This window comes from Chlamydomonas reinhardtii, chromosome 1 (assembly GCF_000002595.2).
Source record: "Chlamydomonas reinhardtii strain CC-503 cw92 mt+ chromosome 1, whole genome shotgun sequence".
Classification (NCBI taxonomy): domain Eukaryota; kingdom Viridiplantae; phylum Chlorophyta; class Chlorophyceae; order Chlamydomonadales; family Chlamydomonadaceae; genus Chlamydomonas; species Chlamydomonas reinhardtii.
This window is the reverse complement of record NC_057004.1, coordinates 2918247-2943237: the sequence shown is the minus strand read 5'-3', so window position 1 is coordinate 2943237 and position 24991 is coordinate 2918247. Positions and strand designations below refer to the sequence as shown.

General features: G+C 61.6%; 3 protein-coding genes across 4 annotated transcripts; 1 reads left to right on the top strand and 2 right to left on the bottom strand.

The window, feature by feature from the left end:
* On the bottom strand, nucleotides 1-10481 carry CHLRE_01g017900v5 (uncharacterized protein). Its single transcript, XM_043058426.1, has 27 exons — nucleotides 9781-10481; nucleotides 8820-8888; nucleotides 8379-8524; nucleotides 7955-8035; nucleotides 7596-7692; nucleotides 7385-7407; nucleotides 7122-7225; nucleotides 6762-6925; nucleotides 6307-6346; nucleotides 6108-6161; nucleotides 5708-5768; nucleotides 5539-5592; nucleotides 5194-5286; nucleotides 4722-4920; nucleotides 4404-4509; nucleotides 4110-4197; nucleotides 3833-3955; nucleotides 3404-3578; nucleotides 3190-3215; nucleotides 2951-3062; nucleotides 2611-2737; nucleotides 2470-2526; nucleotides 2161-2286; nucleotides 1852-1933; nucleotides 1515-1584; nucleotides 1313-1403; nucleotides 1-1171 (listed from the first exon to the last, which is right to left on the bottom strand). The coding sequence occupies exons 1-27, from the start codon at nucleotides 9893-9895 to the stop codon at nucleotides 493-495; spliced, it is 3162 nt and encodes a 1053-aa protein (XP_042928340.1). The 5' UTR covers nucleotides 9896-10481; the 3' UTR covers nucleotides 1-492.
* Nucleotides 10482-10581: 100 nt separating this feature from the next.
* Nucleotides 10582-13767, top strand: CHLRE_01g017850v5 (uncharacterized protein). The gene is made up of 6 exons (XM_043058425.1): nucleotides 10582-10747; nucleotides 10828-12037; nucleotides 12149-12303; nucleotides 12397-12617; nucleotides 12727-13100; nucleotides 13308-13767. Exons 2-5 carry the CDS (start codon nucleotides 10989-10991, stop codon nucleotides 13012-13014), a joined length of 1713 nt encoding a protein of 570 aa, XP_042928339.1. The 5' UTR covers nucleotides 10582-10747; nucleotides 10828-10988; the 3' UTR covers nucleotides 13015-13100; nucleotides 13308-13767.
* Nucleotides 13768-13945: 178 nt separating this feature from the next.
* CHLRE_01g017750v5 (uncharacterized protein) lies at nucleotides 13946-21181 on the bottom strand. Of its 2 annotated transcripts, XM_043058423.1 has the most exons (7): nucleotides 20796-21181; nucleotides 20438-20479; nucleotides 19749-19781; nucleotides 19480-19530; nucleotides 18827-19220; nucleotides 18104-18656; nucleotides 13946-17753 (listed from the first exon to the last, which is right to left on the bottom strand). In XM_043058423.1, the coding sequence occupies exons 1-7, from the start codon at nucleotides 20974-20976 to the stop codon at nucleotides 16164-16166; spliced, it is 2844 nt and encodes a 947-aa protein (XP_042928338.1). In that variant the 5' UTR covers nucleotides 20977-21181; the 3' UTR covers nucleotides 13946-16163. The 2 variants fall into 2 exon arrangements, with proteins under 2 accessions (XP_042928338.1, XP_042928337.1); XM_043058424.1 differs by lacking the exon at nucleotides 13946-17753 and having other exon boundaries at nucleotides 17919-18656.
* Nucleotides 21182-24991: the final 3810 nt, after the last annotated feature.

Sequence of the window (24991 nt, the reverse complement as noted above, 5' to 3'; positions counted from 1 at the left end):
CCAGCAGAGTTGTTACCTTCATGGCTCAAATGGCCACACCAAGCGCAATGCCCCTCTCGCAATGCCCTTCCTTCGCCAGGTCGTGACCTTTGACTCCAGTAGTATCAGCGCACAGCCGCCGGCAAAAGCATTCCCACGCAAGCTCCACGCCGCAGCTGTAGTAGGAAGCAGGCGTTAGCCCAGTTAGCCCGGTCTGCCTCGTTGCAACCAGGCAATCACATTCATTATTGCTGGCCAAGTCGATACGCACTCCACATGAACACATGAAAGATGACACCCAAGCAAATCCTTGGTGGTGCAGTGCACGCATAATCTCGACACGCTCCAAGGACATCCCAGCTCAGTCTGGAAATCCCCGTCATAGGAAGGCGCTTCTTTTCGAGGCCACGAGTATCCATGACATGCCCAGATACATACCGAATCCATCACATGTAATGCGCAATCTCCACTGTGTGTCTTGAATAGGTGTGCCGGACCTGATTGACCACCTTCTCACACCTTCAGCACCACGCTGCGCACCTTGGCCGGCACCTTGGCCGCAAGCACCACCTCCTGTAGCTTGCCATTCAGAGCCGCGTCCTCAATCGCAGACGCCACAGCGGTAGCAGACGCACCGCCGCTGCGCTGCAGGCTCAGGCGCAGCACAGCCGCCGTGCCGCCCGCGGTGCTCTCCACACCCAGCACTCGCACACGCACGAACCCAGTCACCTTGCCGCTGACCAGCTTCTCCACAGCCCCCGCAACCCGGTCACGGAGCTTGGAGTCGGCTTTCACAATGTTGTACGGCAGGCCAGACAGACCCAGTGCCACTGCGACCGCGGCGGGCGACGAGGGCCTCTTGGCGGGCGCGGAGCAGTTAATGGCTGGGCAGGGCGGGCACACTGGTGGTGGCGGAGGCGAGGAGGAGCGAGACGGCGAGCGCACGGGCGCCGGGGAGGGAGATGGTGGAGGAGAGGGCGACGGGGAAGGGGCGGGGGCGGGAGTAACCGATGGAGGTGGGGAGGCAGTCACAGGCACCGGGCGACTGTCAGGCGCTGGCGCGTCTGTGGGCGTTGAGGGCTCCTCGCCGCCATCAGCGGGCACGGAACCGCGCACAGAGATCTTTGTGACAAGGCCGGATGGCTTGGGGGGCCGGCACTGAGGCGTGTTGGACTCAAAGTTAGACAGGTACCTGTGTGGGCGGCAGAGTGAGCATGCGAAACGGCACGGGAAATAGATGAGGAGGGACGCTGCGCATTAGCCATACACCCCTGATTCGCTGGAGGCCACCAAGCAAGCAGCACACGTGCTGTCGCGCATTACGGCCGCGCACCTGCCGTAGATGACTTGGGGCCCGCCCGGCCGCTCGATCACGTGAATGTTGGCGTTGAGGCGGGAGCGCAGGTCGGACCACAGAGCCTCACCTGCGGGACCAGGGCGCGCGGAGGCGTGCGCATCAGGAGTCAGGCTGGATGCAGAAGACACGGCTTGTGCGGACAGTGTGCGCAGCAGGTCGGTCCCATCGGCCCACCCACCGTTTGTGGCCCCGACAACAAACATTCCCTGGGTCGTGGGGACGTACAGCGTCTGGTTAGAGTAGGTAATCTGCGAGTGCGGAAGGCGGCCATGCAGGGATCAGTCAGCACGGGGGTACGTACAGCGCGTGTGGGCAGAGCATGCGTGCGTGATGTATGACATGTCGGCGGCAGCCATGCTGGCTGTTGGCGTTTGAGGCGTGCGTCACCAAGACATTGCACGCTGCTGCGAAACGCTGATGACATGCCAGAGCCTGCGAGCCAATGTACGTGTATGTGCGAGGCGGCTGTTGGGACCCCAAGCCTGCGCCCCTTGATTGCCTCCGGCCACACCGACCTGCGCCCAGTCGGACTGGCCAGGTGTGAGCAGGTTCTCCACCCCGGGCCACAACCTCGCGTCGGTCAAGTCCACCGTCCACCTGCATGCAAGCATCAGCGTGCATGGTCTATCGCAGCGCGCCGACACTCCGCCAAGCATGTAACACATGAGCACAGGTGATTCGGGTCAGCCACCAGGAGCCCGGCCCCAGCAGCAGCGCAGCAGCTTAGCCAGCTAGCTAGCCACAATGAGCGCGCGTTAGGCCCATCTGCCACCGGCACGTGTTGCTGCTAGCTGGCAAGCTGGACAGACCGTTCGTGAACTCACATGACTTCTGTAGGCCCATCGCTGCCCAGAGCCAGGGCGGTGACGAGGCCCTCGTTGTCGTTGTAGAAGAGCGCGTCATGGGGCAGGCCCAGGTCCTCACCCGACACGACCAGCACCGAGTAGACCCTGCAGCAAGTCACGGAGGGCACGCGCTTTAGGCAACAGCAGGTAGGAGTGCTGGCCAGCCCAGCCCAGTCCTGCCCCGCCCGCCTTGCCCCATCCGCAACCCCAATCCCAAGATCAGTTGGGACAATTGCAGGACGCCGATTCCCCTGCACGCAGAGCAGCAGCCGGAGCAAACACCCGCACCCGGTGCTGTCCGAGATGGGGTAGTTCCATGCAAGGTCTCCACCGTCGCGGCCGATCCTGTTGGGCAGCAGTGGGTGATAGCAGCAAGCAGTTGTAGTACGGAGGGAGGCGAGGGGCTTGTGGTGGGCGCTGCGTGCTTACGTGGTGGCCTGAAGCTGCGCGTCCGGCCACCAGGTGGCGTAGACCAGGGTGTTGTCGTGTCGGAAGTTGAGACGCCCGGGTTCCATGGCCCACTTGGGCTCCAGTGGTTTGGCAAACACCTCGACACCTGTATGCATGTGTTGCCATGTAGGCGCCACAGCAGCCGCATGAGTGCGACACACTTAGCATTCACGCCAGAGGCATGCATCACAGGGCACGTCCTTGCCGGCCAGCCATATTTGCCTTTCCCCAAAATGCAAGCATGCGCCACGCACGTCACCCCGCCACAGGCCAGTTCATCTATAGCACTATCATCCTCTCGCGCGAACCCGTCACTTGCCGGTGTCTAGGTCCACAGCCACGATGGTACTGTAACGAACCTCCGCGTTGTGACGTGCAATGGCGTACGCAACACCATCCCGGATCCCCACGGAGTCAGCCGCAAGGATGCCCTGCAGTCAGGACCAGGCAGACAGGAAACGGGTGTTCGCTTTTTACAACTGCTGTGAGCAGGGCTGATCACCGCAGCGATATGGGGACAAAGGAAGGCACAGGTGTGTGCAGCCCTAGTGATCGTACCGTATCATAGCTCCACACGAGCTGGCCTGCACGGCACGAACGCAGTGTGCACGTGGTGGCAGCCGTAAAGACGTGCCGGGTCATGCATCCACCTGAGAGCTTGCTGTGTGCCAACAGTCAATGCTGGCGCCAAAGCCCTGGTGTGCCTCCCGCGACGGCACTCACAACCGCATGGGTTTACTCGCTGAAGCGCGCACACACAATGTTCCCGCACCGTTCGTGATGTTGAGCGCTTGGAGAAAGCCGTCGGGTTTGCTTATGACTATCTTGCCGTTCGCCACGGCGGGGTTCCCTATGATCCCGCCCCTGTACGCCGCACGGTCGGGCGTCAGCTGAAATGGGCGCCGCCACAGCAGGTGTCCGGTGGCCGCGTCCCGCGCTTGCACGTCCTGTGAGGCCGGTATGGCGGGTGGAATAAGCAGCTAGCGCTTGTGGGAAGAGCAAATAAGCCCAGCCAACAAGCACGCACGGCAAATGCACTGGCGTGCGTGACGAGAGGGGAGCATTTTTAGCGTGGTATAAAGTAAGGACACACGGCAACAAACAGTGCCCCAATCTTCGTCCTGCCCCTTCGGACACAGGTGGGTGGCACTAGGACAGATACTAGCCGCGTCACGCTCAGCATGTTTCTTGCTCAACGCACCAGATTGGAGCAGCCCAGGTAAACCACCCCGTCCACCACAACCACGTTGGATGGGTAGTATAACGAATTGCTATCGGGCCCGCAAGTGGCCTTCCAGGCAATAGCCCCCGTGTCCAGGTACACCTGCATAGCGAGGGCGAGGGCAGATCTCGTCTTGCTTACCAGAAATGTGCTGGAATCGGGTCCTGCGCACTCCAACGATGCAACAAGCAACCGAACGTTTGTTGTTTGGGGGTTGCAGGTACGCAGGGACCGAAAAAACGGTGCCAATACTCACTGCAATGACCAACCCCGCGTTGTCCTGGCCGTACGCCCGCACGCCGTCAGAGGTAGGGCTGCCCAGAGGCTTGTAGGAGAATGAATGACTGCAGGGAACAAGGTGCGGCGTCGCGCATGGTTGACTTGCGTAGTCGCACCCAGGTGCACAGCCCTGCGCCTGACACCTGAGATCCCAGCAAGCGCTCAGCCAGGCACCCGTGCAACCGTCTGGGATACGGCACTTCAGACAATATGCCTGGCATGAGTTCCGATGCGTTACGTCATGCAACCTCAGGCGACCCTTGCAGCTCACGTCCAGCAGAAGGGCTTGCCGCTCACGAACGGCGGCGGCGGCGGAGCTATTACAGCGTTGGTCCCTTGCTGGTTGTTGTTCACAGTGATTGGCGGGGACTTGACATCTGCGCCGGGGAAAACAACGAGCGGCACACATTAAAAGGGTCGCGCGCGATGCAGCATGTCCACGCTGAGCATCTGCAGGTGCAAGCTGTTGCAATGGGTCGCCGATAGCTGCTCCTGATACCGCACCCCTCCATAAGTCTCGTGCCGACCCACCATGCATTCAGCTTGCTTTGCGAAGTACACGGGTGGGTAGCTGAGAGAACGAGCTCACCGGGCGGGCAAATGACGCTGGGCGTGGCAGGCAGCGCCACCAGCACCGTGGACGAGCCCAAGCCATTGAAGGTGGTGTTGGCGATCTCGCCTTGCAGCGCGAACACGAGCCCGTCCAGCGCCTGGATCTGGCCGGCGGGTGTCGCGCCATCGCGCTGCCAGTTCCAGACGTCTTGGTGGTCGGGTCCCATGGCGCTGATCTGTGTGGCGCCGTGTGGCGTGTGGCGTTGTGTGCCCGTGTCATGTGCGTTGTGGTGAGCAGGAGATACATGTGTTGCGGACCGGGCACCGTGGCACCGCACGACAATGCTCACGGGCGCGCTGCGTGGGTACTGGCTGGCCGCCGCCGCCACCGCTACCGTCGCCCCATGCAAGCCGGCCCTGGTCGCTGCCCTGCTCGCTGCCCTGCCCGCTGCCCTGCTCGCTGCGGTCGATCGCACCATCACTGGCTACATACCGGACAGGTGCCTCACCAGGAGCGAAGAAGACACGTCCAGGGTAGACATATCCGGTATGTAGGTGGTGTAGACCAGCAGCCCCTCGGTGACCACCATGCCGTACTTGCCCTGCACATGCATGCACAAATTCCCAGTAGCATGCATACATGGGTTGAGCATGTATGTGACACACTCGACACCGTAATTGATGCATGTACGCCTGTGCGGCATGGCACAACCATGCATGTGGTTGCCGTGCATTCCGTACCACACCAGGACATCACACTCACTACCGACACACGCAGCCTGCTAGTGACGCCAGCAGCTGACAGCGAGTGCACGCGCGCACATGCATGCATTGAACGAACGCCAGCCACGCACCGGGTAGACGTCGTCGCGGATCCACACACGCACGCCAGTGAACACGTCCAGAGCCTGGCGTGTGAGTAATGCGTAAACTGAGTCAAGAGCCGCTCAGAAGGTTTGGCGACGATGAAAGCATGCCAATGTTTTAAATGCAGGGTTCAATCGGTGCCGTAAACTGTCGCACCTGAAGGATGCCGTACTTGTTGGGGTTGGTTTCAACGGCGCCCTCATCTTGAGCGATCACCCTGGATAGTTGTGGGGCGCAACAGCAGTACGTGCACGTCAAGGAGGCATAGCCAATGCAAGCTGTACGAACACGGCACGATTACTGCACAACCAAGGTACGCCGTGTTTTCACTGCCACCTGGCACCTTGTGTGCCCTGTGTCCGTCAGCCGCGGTTGACACCGGCGGAGTCCCGGAGCCTCCGTCCCAACTGCCTATCCCAGAAATCACAGCAGCACTCCGAGAGTGGACAAACACTCTCACGTGCACTAAACACAATGCATCCTTGGCCGTACGCAGAGCACACCGGGGACCCCAGCCAGCTCCCCGGCCGGCATGTACCACCCGCTGGCAACTCACAGGTCTCCCCACACCTCGAACGTCTGCCGATTGTCGCCATCATTGTCAGGGCTCCTGCGGGGTCACAAAGGATATTGGTCTTGAAGGTGGCAACGGCAGAGGCACGGCTGTGCTCCGATCAAGCTGGTGTGTCAAGGTGGTGGTCGTGGGTGCACCTGTCCTTCTGTTCTAGCTACCCCATGCCTGCCAGGGTGCTCACATGTATCCCTCACGGGCATTCATCTTCCAAAGGACGTCACCTGTGACCGCCGACATGTAAGCGCAGGGGCAAACGTACTCGTAACTGCGGCAGAGCGGCTGCCGAGGGATCATGTCTGGCAGTCGCGTGCCTGCACCGGTTGATCCTGCCAGTCTGTGCGGGCCGTGCGGGCCCGCCCTGTCCTCACATCGCGGTGCGGCCGTCCCGCACACATCAGCAATCGTTTACCGCCTAGCCCGCCCTTGCACCCGTCCAGTTCGTGCCAAGCTCCGCTTCTTACGCAACACAGCGAGCGAGCCCCTTCCCGTGCCTCGGGCAGGCGAGCACCAACCACCACACGCATGCACACGCTGGCGCTACCGCTTCGTGTTGAACGTGTGTGCCACGCACGGTTCGCAAATGACCCTGCTTTGTCCACCCGCGATGCGCCTAGCAGCCGTATTACCACTACCCACCCGAAGTCACGTTGTATGCCCAGATCTGGGAGGGCCGAGCCATCATGAATCCAATGCCCGAGGGATGGAAGTGCAGTTCCGGGTCCCACCGGTATTGAATCTCAGCACCCATGTTGAACATCCAAATGAGGTCGCCCGTTTCAGCATCCACGCCCCACACGCGCCTGCACGTACAGTAGCCGGTGGCACAGGTAGGCAGGCATGGCCAGGCCAAGGCCGATGGATGGACAATGGTGTGCGTGGCCCACATCAAAACTGACATGTAGGGAACACGTGGTGTGAGGCGCGCAATGCCTCGTGCCGCTTGAAGTCCATAGCTGAGCACGAGGCTGCCCTCCACGACAGTGCGACGCAACTCACCCGTCCACGTCTGGGCGCACAAACACGCCCTTGAACCAGCCGGTGGTCCAGGAGGACACACGCCGGAACTGCGTCCCCCACAAAACCTCCCCTGTTACCACGTCCTGCAAGGTTGGGCATTTCAAGCGCACGACATCATGAGGATTCAGGTGTCAGTTTGCATTCATTCACAGTGCCGAGTTGCGTGCGTCAGTCAGGGAGTCGCATGTATGGTCGGTAACAACACCGACCAGCCCATATGCAAAGCAACAGCAGGCACCCACCAGGGCATATGTCTTGAAATCAGCTGCGTGCACGGCAGGCCGTCGGGGTTAAGGCAAATATGGTCACAAGCAGGACTGGGTTACACACGCCATACATGTGCATGGCAGCAGGCAAGCAGCTGCGTTACCAGCCGGCACACACGCACCGCACTTGCTCCACGGGGGCATTGCCTATCCAGCTGTTCCCCAGCTAGCCACCGCCTGAACCCACTTGTGGACACGTAGACACGGCCGTCGCCGTACGTGATGGACTCAAATGTGGAGGGGCTGTCGCGCCAGTGCCACACGAGGTCGCCGGTGCGCACGTCCTGTACGTGCGGCGCGTGCGGCGGTGCACGCGGACGGTGCATCATGTTGGAACGCATGAGGTGGTCAACCCGTCAAACTTAAACCCACGCATTACTCCTTCAACCCAAGCTGCACCCGTCCATGCATGCATGCCTCTTGCTTTCCGTCCTGCTCCCAAGCCGCACCCTTCCATGCATGCATGCCTCTTCCTCTTCGTCCTGCTCCCACTCCTGCCGACTTGCCCGGACATTGCCCGACTTCATATCCCATAACACTACCCACCAGCGCATACAGAACTGCGTCGGCGGCGGCCAGGTAAACAAGGCCGGTGCTCGATACCGCGATAAAGGGGCTGGCACCATCCTGAGTAAATCAGGGGCAGCGGCACGTATGCACACAGAGCAAATCGTACCACGCGCAAGCAGAGAAACTTGCGGCGTGGCGCCGCGACCCCATCCACTCGCTGCTGGCTGGGTGATAAGCACTGCATGCCCTCCCCTGCAAGGATACAGTCCATTCGGCTAGCCACGCACATGCGAGCAAGGCCTTGCGCAACGTTGGTGTTCCGCTGACTTCTTCGTTTCCCCAAGCAAAGGCCGCATGCGTCCATCCCACCATCACTACTGGCCGTCCACTATCTACCGAGCCTGTTACCGCGAGTCAAGCATGCGACGGCCGTATGGACACGACATCGATTGCCACACACCTGGCGTGCCGAGTAGGTGAAGGTCTGATTGTCGGCCACTACCTCGGTCTTGCGGTTGAACCGGAACAGCCAGCGCCGCTGACCGGTTTTCTCAAAGCAGACCAGGCTGTCGCCCCCCGAGGTCAAGATTGAACCGTCGGCAATGTCTGCAAGGAGCAGGTCCAACGTCATATTTGCAAGCAGGTATGGGCGCCACATCCAGCCACGCACCGGCTAGCGGCACCAGCAGCTAGCGCCCTCCACTCGAGCATCCATATGTATCGACATGTGCGTGGGAGTCCTGGGCCGCCGGCTGCTGGCGTGCGCGCGAAAGCAAGCTTGCTTGCCCATTACCAACTGGACCCACCCATATATGGTGTATGTAGGGCTAGCTGACATCGTGTGGTGCAAGCGTATGAGGCTCGAGGCCACCCTTGGCACATCCGCTACATAGCATCTCACCAGTAGTGGATAACTGCTGTCCTCCGTAGTCCCCCAGGTCGCGATTCCAGCACACCTGCGGGGTCTGACCTGCGTGCATGCGTGGCGGCGATGGCGACATGCAGCAGTAAGGCAACATGTGTGGCATATGATTTATGTGGATGATGTGAATGCAAGCATAGTCGCACGGTAGCGCTGTTGCGGACCTGTGAGGCTGTGACACGCCACCTGCAGCGGGCGGGCGGCACGTATGCCCGCATCGTATGAGTAATGTGCACGTACGGCTCATACCGATGATGAGGCACCACATGCCCAGTGACGTGGATGGCCAGTAAGGCAGCTAGGGCACGTATACAAGCGAGGCTGCTCTCCAGCGGGAGGGGCTAGCTAGCTGGCGCTCCTGGCCCCCATTGACTTCCTATGCCCCCCAAGCAGTCTCAACTAACCGCGCGCGGCCATCGGACCCTGCCTCACACCCTGCCGTGGTGTTCTCTCAGCGTCCCGCACGCACTCTCTCCAAGGAGCGTCATGGATCGCAGGGACACGGGGCAGTCTCCTGCCTGCTGTGTATAAGCATTACTATTGATCGACCGGCGGGTAGCTTTTCCCACCACGGTGGTTTTGCGGGTTGGCACAGGGATCGAAGTCTGCTTTTAAACAGCGTCTCATCATTGAATTTGCACATACGTGCAGCTGCTGCAATGTTCAGCGCAGCAGAACACAGCTGGGTTCCGTGACGGTGGGTCGAGCACACCATGAACAGTGTGGTTTTCGCTTTCCTACCCGCCAAGGAGCGAGCACACACCGCGAGATTGTTCCCTCGCTCTCCTATATGTTGAGAGCCTATAATGACCCCTTTATGAGCGACACCAAAGTATTGCTGCACCCTGCTGCTTGTCGGCGAGGTTGGAATGCCTCACTGGAACGTATTTACACCGCATGGACGCCCGATAATGCATTCAAGTATTCAGCTTGGACTTACTCTTCGCCACTAGGGCACAGTAGGCGGTCATGACGAGCAGCGGAGCCCACAGCTGCGACCATTGCCGCGACCAATCTCTGCGGCCACGCTGCTGCTGCGAGCCTTGCATGGCCATCGGGTTTATTGCTTAAATTAGATACCAGAGTAGCGAGGATGGCTCAGCAAGCGCAGGCGGTTCATAAGACAGTAAATAGTGAAGTCGGAGCTGGCAAAGCAAGCTAGTGCGCACCAGAGCCCGGAAAATTCGGATGGCAATAAAACTCAAATAAGATATCAAATGCCAGCAGTTTAGCAGTGCCTGGCGGATTGGCGCGCGGCAGGGGCGGGCGAAGTAATTCTGATTGAGCCCCATGCCCGTCGTCTTGGCTCACAAACAGCGCCAACAAGACATCCATGCGTCAACATCTATTTCTACTCCACTGGCCGCTCCAGTGACAGATGTCCACTTGAGGCGACTGCCTTTTGTAGTTCTGCAAACCCTCGAGCTAGGGAGGGGTCGCCAAGTACCCCAGGATGGCCCTTTGGCGATGTCCTAGAGTGGTCGTGTTCGGCCCCTTGGCGAGCCTTTCCCCCCTCGCCAGAAACTGTAGCCGCAGCGAACGCCGCGCCCGCACATCAAATGGCCCTGCCGCCACCTCAAATGTAATACTTATATGACTAGAAGCTCGCCCCCTGCGCCCCGGGGCGCCCCCGCGCGCGGTCACCGCATCGGGTCTCCGCGAGGCCTGCGACTTGGCTGAGAGTGGCCCAGAGTAGCCTCGCCAATCCAGTAAAACCGTCACTCTACACATATAGGAACTACATAAACAGGCCTCGCAACTAAACTCGAGCGCGCTAGTGAGGAAGTCGACCAATATGAGGCCTTGGCGCTCACACGCCCTGTTGTTGGCAGCTTGTCGCTAACTGATGCATAATGGGCTGATTAAGCGATAAAATGGTGAAAAGGCAGAAGGAAGCGCGACCGCTGGTGAGCGTCGTTGCCTCTTTGACAAGCGCCGAACGACCACATGCATCCGGTTATCCCACCACAATTGCTTTTGTCCACAGGGCAAGGATCCAGTTGCGAGCTATCGCAACCGGATCTACCGCCTGGACGGCCGTTTTCGGGCCCCGCTTTCAGTTCCCGTAAGATCAAGGCCCTGCCCGGAGCCATCATGCTATATACCAAGCCATCATCAGCTGGAGTACATGGCAGGGCTTACGGCTGGATGGAAAATGACCCAGACTTGATGGCGGACCTGGATGTGCTGGTTGTGCGGATTGATGCGCGTTTGCAGCTGCAGCGGGCTCAGTTCAAGGAGCAGAAAGCTGGACGAAAGCGGATACAGAAGAAGCAGCTGCCTGAGGGACTGCCCGCTAAGCCCCCGCCACCAGTGTTCCGGGTCAAGCAGGAGGCCCGGGCCGCCTTCCAGCAAGTCGTGCGACCAGTTCTGCAGGTGGCCTTTGGGCAGGAGCAGTGGAAGCAGCACCTATGCCATGGCGGTGAGCCCAGCAAGCAGGATGCCTATAAGAGCTGGGTGGTAGTGGATGGGGCGTGCGGCTGCCGGGACTTCACATGCCGGCTGGCCCGTGCACACCTCAGTGCCATCACTCACGACCCTGCCGCTGGAACTGCGGCGGAGGCGGAGGCAGCTCCCGCCGCGGCCACAGCCTTTGGGCAGGACGCCGCGGCGCCGGTGCGAGTACCCAGCGGCGGCGCAACTGCAGCTGGGGGCGTGGCGGAGGCGGAGGCAGCTCCTGCCACGGCCGCCGCGGCGCTGGTGCGAGTACCCAGCGGCGGCGCAGCTGCAGCTGGGGGTGTGGCGGTGGCGGAGGCAGCTCCTGCCACGGCCGCCGCGGCGCTGGTGCGAGTACCCAGCGGCGGCGCAGCTGCAGCTGTGGGCGTGGTGGTGGCGGAGGCAGCTCCTGCCACGGCCGCCGCGGCGCTGGTGCGAGTACCCAGCGGCGGCGCAGCTGCAGCTGTGGGCGTGGCGGTGGCGGAGGCAGCTCCTGCCACGGCCGCCGCGGCGCTGGTGCGAGTACCCAGCGGCGGCGCAGCTGCAGCTGTGGGCGTGGCGGAGGCGGAGGCAGCTCCCGCCACGGCTGCTGCCGCCCTTGGGCAGGACGCCCTGGCGCACGCTGCTGTGGAGTCTGTACCATACCCGGCTAATTTGGCTGTTATGGACTTTGTCGCAACTACAGCAGCCAGCCAGCAAAATCGTATGCTTGTCGAGTGGTGCGCGCGCGTCAGCCCTACGTACAAGCTGTGGCTGCTCGAGTAAGTGCGGCGTGCGGGCCTTTGACAGGGTATTACCACCGGGAGTGTCTCACCTGCAGCATGCCCCCAGTATCAATCTGATGGCAAGCTCGCCATTTGTGTGCTGTGCAGGAAGCGCAACGCCGATGCTGCCAAGAAGTCCGAGTACGGCCGCGCAAAAGCCCGCTTCCAGCGTCAGCAGCAGGGCATCGTCGACCCTGTCATAGACATTGGAGATGACGAACCCGATGAGGAAACGGCTGGCAATGATGAGGGCGATGTTGCCGGTGGGTGCCAGTTGTAGTGCGTACTGATCCACTTCGACCTGTACAATCCGTGTGCAAATGCAATGCGTTGAAGCCGTCTGCGCATACCAACAGGCACCCGCCCGGCGGCACGCGCTGGGCGACCAGCTAGGGTGCGCCGCCAGTTCGACCCCGAGCAACTGGCCACCGCCTTCGAGCGTCTCAATGCCGGCAACAAGACACAGCTGTCTGTGCTCCTCCAGGCGTTCGGAGGAGGCAGCGAGGCAGATTTGGACGATCTGACGGTTGCGCTTAGGAAGGCCAAGCTTAGATGGGGGCAGCCCACGGCCAGACAGGTGGGCTTGCTCACATGCTTACATGGCACACAGTTGCTCTTATAACCGTTGCACGATGTTGATTAAGCGCCGCTTCCTTCTTGTGCTCCATGCATGTACATGTTTGCAGAAAGGCCTCATGGTCACGGTGTACCAGGGCGCCCTGACTGGCGTGAGCGGCGATGCCATGTCGCCTACCTCTGCCATGCAGTATACCATGGGCACCGTGCCAGGTGGCGGCTGGAGGAAGTCGCTGGTCCGCAAGGTCCTTGGCGACCTGTTCGTCAAGGCGAAGTCAGGCCGCAAGGGGCAGGCGGAAGGGGCGGGTGCAGGGGCCAGGCGCACGGGGCCAGCAGGTGCAAGGGCCAGGCGCGGGCGAACCGCAAGGGCGGCAGAGCGGGAAGGCAGTGCCAGCTAGAGTGAGGAGAGCGCAGATGACGACAGCGATGAGGGCGATGAGCGTGAAGGTCAATCGGGTCAGGATCCGCAAATTCTAGCGTCTCGGTGAGACCACCAAGATGGGCAAGGTAGCTGCAGCACTACCCACCGGTGTCATGAAGCAGGCTCGACACTCAAGCATATACTGGCTGGTTGCGTATCTGTATATATAACTAGGCTCCTCAGGGGCATAGGAGGCAAAAGACATAACACCAGGTCGGTATGGGCCGGAGTGTAGTAATCAACTCTGCCCTCGCTCACGCTTCAATGCAGGGGCAAGTGCAGGGGCGGGACGTCAACTCTGCAACCAACATCCGGCACGCGCTGGTGGAGATGCTGCTTGGAAACGTGCGGCCCGCATCACTACAGCCTGGCGGCGGTGGCGGCAGCGGCGGCGGCGGCGGCCCAGCAGCGGCCCAGCAGCGACACAGCGACAGCGGCACGTGTGCGCATGTTGGTAGCGGAGGGGACGGGAACGGCCACGTGGAGGAGAGCGCAGCGTCGCCCAAAACTTGGCGCAAGCGCGCAGGCTGAGGGGCTGGCCGCCGGTGTCTAGCTAGGTAGCAGGCCACAATGGGGTGAGCAGGGTATGCTTGGCAGGGGGCAGCAGCAGCATGACAAGTAGTGCGGCTTTTGTCAATTGTGTGGTGTCCTGGCTGGCTCTGCAGTGGCGGTGTGGCTGCTGAGCACCTGGTTTGGCTATGTGCCTGTACAGACCGACCCCGGCTATGTCCGGGTGATGAGGACGTTCGGCCTCAGAGAGTGGAGGGGCTCAGCCCCTTTTCCCGTGGCAGGGGGACACTTGTCCTTGTTTGGTAGCACACGCGCCCACGCCGTAAAGACGCAGGCCCTGTCACACATATGACGTCTCAAGGAGAGCTTATTTCCGCCTGGACTGCTGGGACAGCACGCATCCATCCTCATTACAGCCTGAGCGCCCTGTCACCAACTGTCATGACAACGCCCCTATGGATTGGCCCGGCAGCGGCGGCAGCCCAGGCAAATGAACTAGCACTCCGGCAAGTGGAGTAATCCTCCTCAATGAGCAACAGACACCATTACGGTATCGTATCTCGGGCAGTACTTGATTGGCCAACAAGCACATCTCGACACACAGCAAAACGCAGCAGCAGAACAACACGCTATCCGCCAAGACACATCAAATCGCGCTGGCACCAATCAAATGCACCAAAAACTCACAAAAAGACGGCGAAGCTGGCGAAACTGCGCTCAAGTTCACAGGCCAGCGCAAGCGTGCCCACATGTGTGCTGGTGCACGCGCTATCGGAACAAGCACGTGTACCGTGCTGTCGCCGACAGATATCAGGAAACAACATCAAAACACATAACCTTCTAGCCCCATCTCATGTTCGAGTGGTACAGACACACATGCACGTGTTTCGCTCACGACAGCTACAACAGCAAAGCGTAGTGGAGACGGCCCACCTTCGACATCCGCCACGCCAAGAGCTTAAACAAGATGTCTGCCCGAGAGGGCAGGAAAAGGGCTCGTGATGGAACCCTCCCCTCCTGGTGCCCAATGGACACCAGACACCTGACGCGGCACCTATTAAGCACACGCATCTATGTTGGGGGCCTATGATGGCCTATGGCATCCCCGCAATGCCGGACTTTGCCGGTTGGGTTGGGTGCACAGTCCGTGCTGACCCACAGCTAATAAACTAGTCACGTCACTGCACGAACAGCAGGCAACCAACCCCCGGGCCACCACACGCACGGCTTCAACATAGGCCGGCGCCGCAGACCGCGTCACGGCGCGGCGCTTGCACCTTCCGCGCCGCCGCCGCCCAGTCCTCCGGCAGGAGCACCATGGCCGCGGCAATGCGCTGCGCAGTAGCGCGGGCTGACGGCGGCCGTATAAGCGGAACGGGCAGATGCCGTCTGGGGCCTGACCCAAGCACCTGGCGCCAGACATCGACCAAGTAACGTTTCGCGCACTCGTCATATACGAGTACGGGTACCTGACGCACCGCGCTCAAACATTTCGCGGACTTCCTGAAGCGCGCCATCCATGGGACCAACTCCCTTATACACATCATGTTGGGGCCGGAAACGCCATAGCAAACGACAGGGCTCCACTGCGCTGCGCCGGCTTACCCCGCAGGGGCATATGGTACACCCACGGCACAGATCCTTTCGCGAGCTTGCCGTGATAGTTTGCCCTGCTGCGGCTTACCCCGGCAGCCAGCCAATCACAGGCATGCACAGCAGAACATCAGGTTGCTTAGCACCGACCAGTTGTGACAAAGCATACAGCCATGAAGTCATAGAGCTCTGCTGCTGCGGATCAGCAGTCAGACGGTCCACGGCAAGGCACAGCCACGCCACAAGCTACCTTGGTGGTTGTTATGCGTTTCCTTAGGTGCCATCCTCCAACATCGTCGCCAACCGGCGCCCATCCGCAACACATACGCCGCTAGCTCCCCGCCCTCCGTACGCTAGATAGGGTTCTCGGTCTTGCGCCCTCGATGATGTCGACACTTGCCTCCATACCATCCACGGAATGCCCGTCATCGGTAACCCTCATTTACACTAGAATGGCAGTGAGCGCGCATCCTGCACAGTTGCTTCGAGCGCACCTGAACCCTTCTTACTCAGCGCATGTAGGTAGGAGCGGGCTCTGCCAAATGCCGAGCCCGTCATTGTCAGAGGACCCGTTACGTGTGACAGTCATTCATGCCTTTAGCTTGCATCCATTCTAGTAAGCGGGGTAGCCCCTAACATGAATGTATCAGGACATACAGAGACACCGCCGGTTCGTACACATGCATTATTCTGAGCACACGGTCCATGCAAGAATCTCAAGCGTTTTCGTTATTGTTAGCCACCTGTTGCTGCGCTACATGATGCCCCTTGTCTTGGCACATCCAGGTCCGCAATCAGTCATTCATTTTCTTACCGCACCGCACAATAGTGCGGCCGCATGTCCACCCCAGTTGCAACCGTGGCCCAGCGCGCATCCCATTCGTAACCTCCGAACTGCACGTCCTGCCCAGAACCCGCCCAGCAGGCCCACCACCCTGCCGTTCCTCCCGCCTGCTCCCTCGGCCACGGCTGAAGCCAGCCACCCTCACCTCCTCGCACTCATCACTCATCCCTCGCTCTTCCTCAGCCACTGCCGCACTGGAGTCGCTGCTCCAGCTGCCGCACCTCCGCCTGCTGCTCCGCCTCCGTCCCGTCCAGGCGCGACAGCCCCAAGTCAATGACCACGCAGCGCGGCCCCACCGCCGCCTCCGCAGCCGGCAGCAGGAGCATGAAGTTGCTGAGCCGGATGTCGCCGTGCAGGAAGCGCCCGCCACTGCCGCCGCCAGCAGCGCGAATGTCCGCCGCGTGCAGTACCTTAAGCGCGTGCACCGCCGCCGCCGCCGCCGTCGGCTGGATGTAGCCCCACTGCTCCGCCGCCTGACGCAGCGTCAAGCCCCGCACCCGGCTGGTGGCGATGAAGCGCACGTCGCCGTCCGGCGGCGGCTCCCACTCCTCCTCCTCCTCCCCCCCAGACAGTGGTGGCGGCGGCGCCAGGTCACCCAGGCGGCCAGCGGCCAGCAGCCGCGGCAGCACGTCGCCCTGCAGCGCGGCCAGCGCCCGGTAGGCACTGCACTCCGCCTCGAAGGCCGCGACGCCGTGCTCGTCCGAGTCCAGGATCTTAAGCACCGCCTCCTCGCCGTTGACGCGGCCGGTGCAGGCAAGGCCCGCGTAGCCCACGTGCAGGACCTCGGGGTCGGCCTCAATGAGGAGCGGCGGCAGCGGCGGCGGCTGGCGGAGGCAACATGCGCGCCGCCGCCAGTGATGCGCGCTGCTGCCGGTGACGGGCGCAAGGCTCGCTCCGTCTCCGCCTCTTGCTTCGGATGGAGAGGCGGGCGCCAGCGCAAGGCGCGCTGCGCCCTGTTCGTCCCAATGCTGCAGCATCGAGGGCTGCGCCTCCGCCTCCCCGCCGGCTGCTGCTCGCCTTGCCGCTCCCGCCGGCGGGCTCGTCGCCGCCCGGCTGCCATGTGCCGCCAGCCCCGCACCGCCCACGGCCTGCCCTTCCGTGTGCCCCGCACCGCCGGCAGCAGCGCCCCCGGGCTGCCCGCCGCGACCAACTGCACCACCGCCGTCACCGCCACCACTGCTGCGGCTGGGCCCTGCGTCCGGCTGCCCGGGCGGCGCTGACCGCGACCGCCGCCGCGCAAGCCCTGCTGCAGGTGGGTCGGGCACCTCCGGCAGGCTAAGCAGCATGGTGTACAGGGTGGCGGCGGCGGCTGTGACTGCCGGCTGTTGGTCCGTGTGCTCCGTTGGCGCCAGAAAGGGCCCTGCCAGGTGCAGCACCCCGTCGCGCGCGCGGCCGCGCTCGCGGCTGCTGCTGCCGGTACCTGCCACGCTGCCACTGCCGCCGACACCACCCATGCCATCAGGACCGCTGCCGCTACAGCCACCGCCGCCTGCGCCAGCAGCCAGCGCACGTGCAGCAGCGGCGGATGCACTTCGGGTTGTCACGCCGGTACTGCGGGCACGGACTACTGCGGCGGCTGCAGGACCCACTGATGGCGCCTGCTGCTGCTGCTGCTGCTGCTGCTGCTGCTGCCGGGGTTGGGGTTCGGTCTGGTTCTCCAGCAGGACCTGCGGCGGCGGTGGCGAGCACGTGCGGCGCACCGCCCACATGGCGTAGTGGCAGCTGACAATAGCGTACCTCACTCCCAGGTGGTCCATGTACTCATTGACCTGCATGTTAAGGCATGAACGAGCGTACGAGCGAGTACTGCGTCATTGAATCGTCAACACGTACGACGGCACCGGGGAGGCACCAGGTGAGCAACGAGGAGGCACGTCACATGTATGCGCGCTGAGAGCCAGATCGACGCAGAAGGCACGGGAAGAGACTGCAAAGGCACTGAGGGGCTACAGTGTGCGCGCTTCCGTCCACGCGAACAAGCCCATCCCAGCAACTGTAGCGCGCATGCCGTCACAAACGCATTGAGGCGGTCTGCTGCTTATGCAGCTGCATGGCTCGGGCGAGTGCTACGGCTCGGGCTGGGGCTCGCTGGGGCTCGGGCGAGGGCTGTGGGGCCCACCTGTGCCAATATGGCGCGAACACGTGTGTCGCCGCTCAGCCACAGGTCCACCAGCGAGCGCGGCGTTCTGCCCTCCAGCATCAGTGCTGGCGCCTTCATCTCCACAAAGCTGCGGCACTGCTGCCAGGTCGCGTCGTCATCCGAGATGACTACAATGAGCGGCATGTCTGGGCGCAGCGAGCCGCCCCCTCCCTGCACAAGCCACTCAAGACCCTCCTGGCTGCTGGCCACCTCGCGGATCTTCTCAAGGCTCATCTCAGCACCCCAATAAACGCTGCTCACGCGGCCAGTCCTGGCAGCTGGCACGGCCGCAGCATCACTACCAGCCGCCGGCTCCACCCCAGGCGTTATGCCGGCGGGCGCCGGCTTCGCCGCTGCCCCACTGCCCACTGCTGCCGCCGCTGCAGTGCGGTCGGCACTGGCGCCGCCACGCAACCGCTCCAACAGGCCGTTGACCAGGATGGTCAGCACCTTGAGCAGCGGGCGCGTGCCGAAGCAGGCGACAGCTTCATTGATGAGCACTTCAGGCGGCCCTTGCTGCTGAAGCAGCACCCTGTTGATTGGCGGTTCCGACACATACGAGCGCCACACGCAACGCAGTGTCATACTGGGGATAACCCATGGTTGCCCAAGGAATTGGCTAATCTACCGGTAACGCAACGACCCTGGCCAGCAAGACCTGACGACAACGATCACCTCACCCACCCATATCACGGCACTCACCGAATAGGCTCGCCGTCAGCGCTGCAGAAGATGTCATCCGCATGCATGATGAGCGTGAGCACCTCAGCGTCGAAGCTACTGCCGCCACCCCCACTGTTGCTGCTGCTGCTGCTGCCGCCGCCGCCGCCGCCGCCGCCGCCGCCCTCCGTGCTGCTTGTACCATGGCCGGCCCCGCCCATAGCTTGGAAGCCGCTAGCAGTGGCGTGGCTGCCACATGCGGCCGCCAAGCGGCCGAAGAGCGCGGGAATACGTTCTTGCGGCGCCACATGCTCCCAGGTCTTGCAGTCTACGGGCTCCGCGTGATCTATCTTCAGCGAGCGACTAGGCTTGTCAAAGCGGGATGGCAGGGCCGCGTCTGGGAGCGGAGATCGTAGGAAGACCGTTGGCCGAACGCCTGCGGAGCGGTTAAGGCACGGCAAGCGACCGTCACGGTCCTTTGCTCTTGCGCAGGCATCAAAGCGCGTTGGTTCATTCCAAATCGCGCCCACATCATACCTGTCTTCCTGCAGATTTTGATAAGGAACTTCAATAAAGTTGGGTCGATTGCACTGCCGATCGCATCGGCAAGCTTTTTTGGACTGAGCCCCCCAAGCCGCTGATGTGCACAAGCCGCTAGTGAGAATTCCCTGGGCCCGCGCAACACAATAACTCACCGGCCCCTGCCGCGCTCCCCATGCCCAGGCCAGCCGCCTCAACTGCATCACCTGAAAGCGACCGAAACACAGATGCAAACGAAGTGAAGACATGAACGAAAGGCATGCGCAGTTTGGAACGGCGCTGCACGTGCACGATGCAGGCTGGTGGACGGCAAAGGAGAGCCTGCGCCCCCAACCTCACAATGCACCACCGCTGTCCAGCGGCCACCCTCTGAGCTGCGGCGTGTCGTGACCAGCCGCTACCCTGTGTGCATCGTCCCACTCACCAGCTTGTGCTGTGCCCTGGCCAGCCGCCGCGCCTGCACAACGTGAAAGCGATAACAGGGCAATGCAGGCAGTCAGCATCGCCAGGGCGGAACGAATCACGCCTCGCCAACAAGGGCCAGAGACCGAGCGCCACAAGGCTCCGGCGGATGCAGACAGTCATTGACACTTTGAGCCCGGGCATAGCTAGCCTCCTGAACTCCCCCGGTCTGCATCTGCTGCCACCTGTGACCTGGCAACACATTCCTTCGACCAACCCCGACCCAAACCATCGTTGAAGCTCATCCCGCACCCCTCTCCGATGCCGCTCCACGTCCGGGGCCTCGCCCCCGACCCAAGCGGATCCTGTCACGATCATGCCCACTAATCCGCTCCCATAAGGATTTAAGGTCAGAATTCAGACAACGCAAGGTTTGAAGTTATCTTGAGGAACGTTTCGTGGAAAGGAGACGAACCTGGATGGTGGCCCCGCCTCCCACTGAATGGCACTTTCTGATGCCCCGAGCGCGCCACGCCGCACCCCGCAGCCCCCAACAGCTACCAATGTGCCGATGCCCACCCTACAGCCTCTTGAAATGCTCACCAGCAGCGCTGTTCACGATAGCTCAAACACGTACGTACTACACCGCCGCGGAACACTAGAGCCGGAGTCTTAGCTCAGGTCAAGTCTGGGCTAGCACAACCAACTCACCAGTTCCAGCCGCGCTCCCGACGCCCAGGCCAGCCGCCGAGGCTGCAAGCCATGGGAGCAATCGGGGGAACACGTGGAGATGAGATATTGGTGCGGGGTTGCTGGGTGCAAGGCGCGCTCACATGTGCGGGGTTCCGCGCACAAATGCACGGAGGCCGTGAGTGCTTTAAAAACAAATAAAAGCGTCGCAACGGACTTGGAAGGGCTGCAGTTCAAAAGCGGCACCAAATCGCAGAGCTTCTTCGTCGAGCACCTCCGCGGCAGCGTTGAAAGCCGCGTTATGCCACCTCCTTTGTGCTGACCACGACAGCCCGCTTGCACCGCCCCACCGCATAAAAATCTACCAGGGTGCACATACCTTGCATGAGCTCATTTAAAAGGTCCACCTGCTTGTTCTTGTGCGGGTGACCGCGAATGTACGCGCGGATCTCAGCAGACGCCGCTTTGGTGAATGCGGTGACAGCCCTCAGCTCCCATGCCGTGTCCAGGTTGAATTCATTTGCCAGTCCACTGATTAAATTGGTGTCAGCCTGCTCCATGGCTGAAACTGCAGACAACAAAGCAGCTCAACATATCATGGGCATCGCTAATAGCCAGTGATTATTAAAGTAGAACCTTTCCTCCTTGCACTTATGGAGCAGCTAGCATATCAGCAGTCTAGCCTTGGGCGTTGAGGAGAAACAAAATTGAACCGAACGAATTGACGGTAGGCGATGAAATACAAGACTTTTCGTCCCTATAAAGGGAACCGTCGACTTGAACACGCTTTGTCTGCCTCGGATTGCCCATGCACCGTCATGCACCTACTGCGCCACTTCTCACGCCTATTGCACTTGCCGGTGCTCGCTCCAGTGCCGGCACTGCCCAAGTTCTTCTTCGGCGCGCAGGCCACATGCGCGCCGGACTCAGACTGAGCCGCGCTCAGCCTTCCAATCCGATTGAGGAGCCCAGCGGCTGACCCAGCCAGGCACGTGGCATCCACCCCTGGTGGCATCCGTGCCTTCCCCTCGCGGCTATTGGAGGTGCTAAAGATCTGCGGGGTACTTGGGCTGGTGGTGAATGCCAGTAAGTGCTTGCGGTCTGTAAACGGTTAGGCTTGGGCTAGGTTTGTGCCCCATGGTAGGAGTGCGACCGTTGGGCTGTGCGGTGGTGCCGCCAGCCGGGCTAGTCCAGTATGCAGTAGCTGTGTATCCAGTAGCGCATGTCCGTAACCAATGTGGGGTGGTGTTGATAAACACCGGTTTTTGGAGTCGACTAGGAGTCGACTAGGAGTCGACTAGGCCTTCTTGCCCTTCATGCCCGCCGAAATGGCCTTCTTGTGCGCCTCGGACAGCGGCACGCCCTTGTGGGCCGCTGAAATGGCCTTCTTGTGCGCCTTGGACTTCGGTTTGGTCGGCTTGCCCTTCTTGCCCGCCGAAATGGCCTTCTTGTGCGCCTCGTATCCTCATTCGCTCCTGCCTCATCATTCACCACGGGCCCACGGGTCCACTGTCAGGGCCAAACATTCAAAGCCGGAGTTTAGCAACTCCTTTATACCCGCCTGGCTTTCGGCATGGTGTGGGTTGCTGCGGCCTTCGCAACTGGATAGTGGGCCAACTGGGGTACTGGCCCGCCAATCATACCGGTACACGGCGGCTGGGCGCACAGGCGGCAGTCGTGTTGGCTTGCCCCTGCCCCCGAAGGTGGAGGGGCGGAGCCCTTGCGGTCGCTTAGGGGCCTTCTCGGTTACACACCTCCAGGGCCTGTTGGAGCCCTTCAGAGCGCCTCAGAGCGCCTCAGAGCGCTTCAGAGCGCTTCAGAGCGCTTCAGAGCCCTCCAGAGCCCTCCAGAGCCCTTCAGAGGCCTTTGCAGATGCTCCAGAGGCTAAGCGGCTCTGACAGCCCGCGTCAGAAATGCCAGACCACCCTGGAAGTAGCAGGATGAGGAAGCCGCTTTCTACGGAGGCGCTGGGAACAAGAAAAGGTGGCTCTCCCTTGCAAGGGAAAAGTGGGCTGTGCCGCCACGCCACGTCCTCCGTCTGAGGCCGAAGGTTCCGATACTAGCCTCATCTCCCGGACATAGCTGGGGTCGGTTTGTACAGGCACCGCCCGCCATATGTGCCCAGTCGCGCCCAGCTATCAAGCACTAGTGCAGCAGGCAGCAGGCCAACCAGACAGCAAGGAAAACACCCCTGCCGCTGCAGCCGACTGCCCGCTACGCCATCCTCGTCAGCACAGGTCGCTAACCAGACAACACCGGCAGGTCTCAACCTGCGCGCCGGCGCCGCTTTGAAGGCGGCACCGCGCTGTCCTCCTCCACGTGGCCTTGCCTGCCCCCCCTGCTCCGAACATGCGCGCCGCCACTGCCGCTGGGCCCAGGGCCGCCCGTGCCGCCGCCACCACCGGGCCCAACGCCGTGGCCGCTGCTGTTGCCGCCGGTAGGCGCGGTGCCACCTATTTTTCTACAATAGGGAATAGCAATTAATAATACGTGGCGCTCGCGGTTTGTGCCAGTATGGTACTTTTTGTCAAGCTCAGCCAACCGCGCCTCGGGGGACAGCCGCTGTTGGCGGTCGCGCTCGCGCTGAGCTTGTGAGTCAAGCTCAGCCAACCGCGCCTCGGGGGACAGCCGCTGTCGGCGGTCGCGCTGCCGCTGAGCTTCAGCCTTGCGGCGGCTCGCCGGGGACGAGGCAGGCTCGTAGTCCGAGTCGCTACCAGGCATTTAAGTTGAATGTATTGTATTAGAGCACGCACGCACGCACGCACCCTCTTTCAAGACCTCGAAGTTAGCGGGGCGAGCTCCGGTGACGGCTAATCTGGGTGCAGTTAACCCGCTCAGGAGGGGTAGCGGGCCTCACCGCGGGTGGGCCCGAGGCTAACCGTCCGCAGTCACCGGCGGCAGTTCCCGCGCCAATCTTGAGTAGGTCCCCGGCTAATCCTGGGTGGGTCCCCGGCTAATCCTGGGTGGGCCCGGGGCTAATCCAGGTTGGCCGGCGACCCAGCGGGCTTTGCCCCGAGCAGCCAAAACCGCTCGTGTCATCCCGCACGCACGGACAGGGGCAATCCTGGGGGGCTTCGCCCCCCCTTGGTTTCGCTCGGGGGGCTCAGCCCAAAAAGCACGCTTCTGAAGACAATTCATGCTCTTCCCCGCTGATATGAGTTGCTGACAGGTCCCAGCTGAGCAGCGCGCGTGGCTTGCTTTTTATGCAGGGCGCCCAGGGTGAATTACTAAGGTGGCCCGGCCTGCACATCAAAGCCAATGTCAGTAAGAGTATGCTTTTAGTCTTGACTGAGTTTCAGCTGAATTTTGATCGAGTTTCTACCCAGCTACTCGCTGAGGGCTACATAGACACGTGCATGCGGGATAGCGCACCTCCTGCTCAAGGTGTTTGACCTGTACAACAGCACGCAGCACTCAGCAGACCAAGGAGACTTGCATCTTCCGGGTTAGGCCACCTGGGCCACCGCCACTGGCAAGAAGTGTCACGACCATCTGCCGGCTTTAGCCTAGCTCGTCACTGGTCACACCGCTTGCTCGGCGGCGAGGGAGCCGCGTAACACATCCTGACGCCACGGGCGGGCAGCTCTGTCCTCTTCGGCTGATAGCGACCCTCAGTGCTGGGCTCAGCAAGTCCCGAGGGAGCCGCGCAACACGCCCATGGTGAGGACGGGCCGCTCTGTCCTCGCGCCTAAAATACCGTCCAAGAGATGCAGTGTGAGCTAGCTACGCCGGAGCCTGGAGCCCAAGTGATGTGTTGCTATGCGCTCGCGCGCCTAGACTTGGCATGCCCTCCGATGACGCCTCCAACAACAGACTTGTGGGCTGTTTCCACCAGAGATCGCTACATATTAGTCTGTTCTGTGTTGGGTCATGTGCGACTGTAGGAGTAACGGAAGAGCAGCGCCGGTGCAGAGCCGGCGCTGCACTCTTAAGCTGAGCGACAGCCTCATCCCGCGCATGGCACGAACCAACCGTCACCATCCCCTCAACCCGGTCGAGTGGCTAGGTCAATCCCGTGGCCCTGCCGGTGAAATGCACAACCCGCATAATGTCGTGACAGAAGAGCTTTGCCGCGTTCTCACCCACGGCACCCAGGGCCAAACAAATGCTACTTTTTTAGCGTGGTGGGGGGGGCTCCGCCCTCTGATGAGGCATTCGCAGGTGTGGACTTCATGCTGTCGCTGCACAAGGGGCAGCATCCTCAGAACACGTGCGTGGTGAGTGGTTTCAAGCCGGGTGACCGCGTACAATTGTTGGCTTGCCCCTTCCCCCGAAGGGGGAGGGGCAGTAGCCATTGCGGTCGCATCGATCGCCGGAGGGGGGCCCTCACGGTTATTCCAGTTTTATGTGCAGTTACGTCGGGAAACCCGAACGTAACTTAGCCCCTGCGCCCAGCTAACCCGAATGTGGTCGTTGCCTAGTGGATACCCGAATGTGGTCGGTAACTGGTCGACACGCATCTTATAGCGGGGGGGTGCCCCCCCCTGCTCCCCCCCTCTAGCGGGGGGAGGGACACCCTCCCCCCTGCGCCCCCCTCCCATCCGATGTATCCCCACATGCCAGCTCACGTGACAT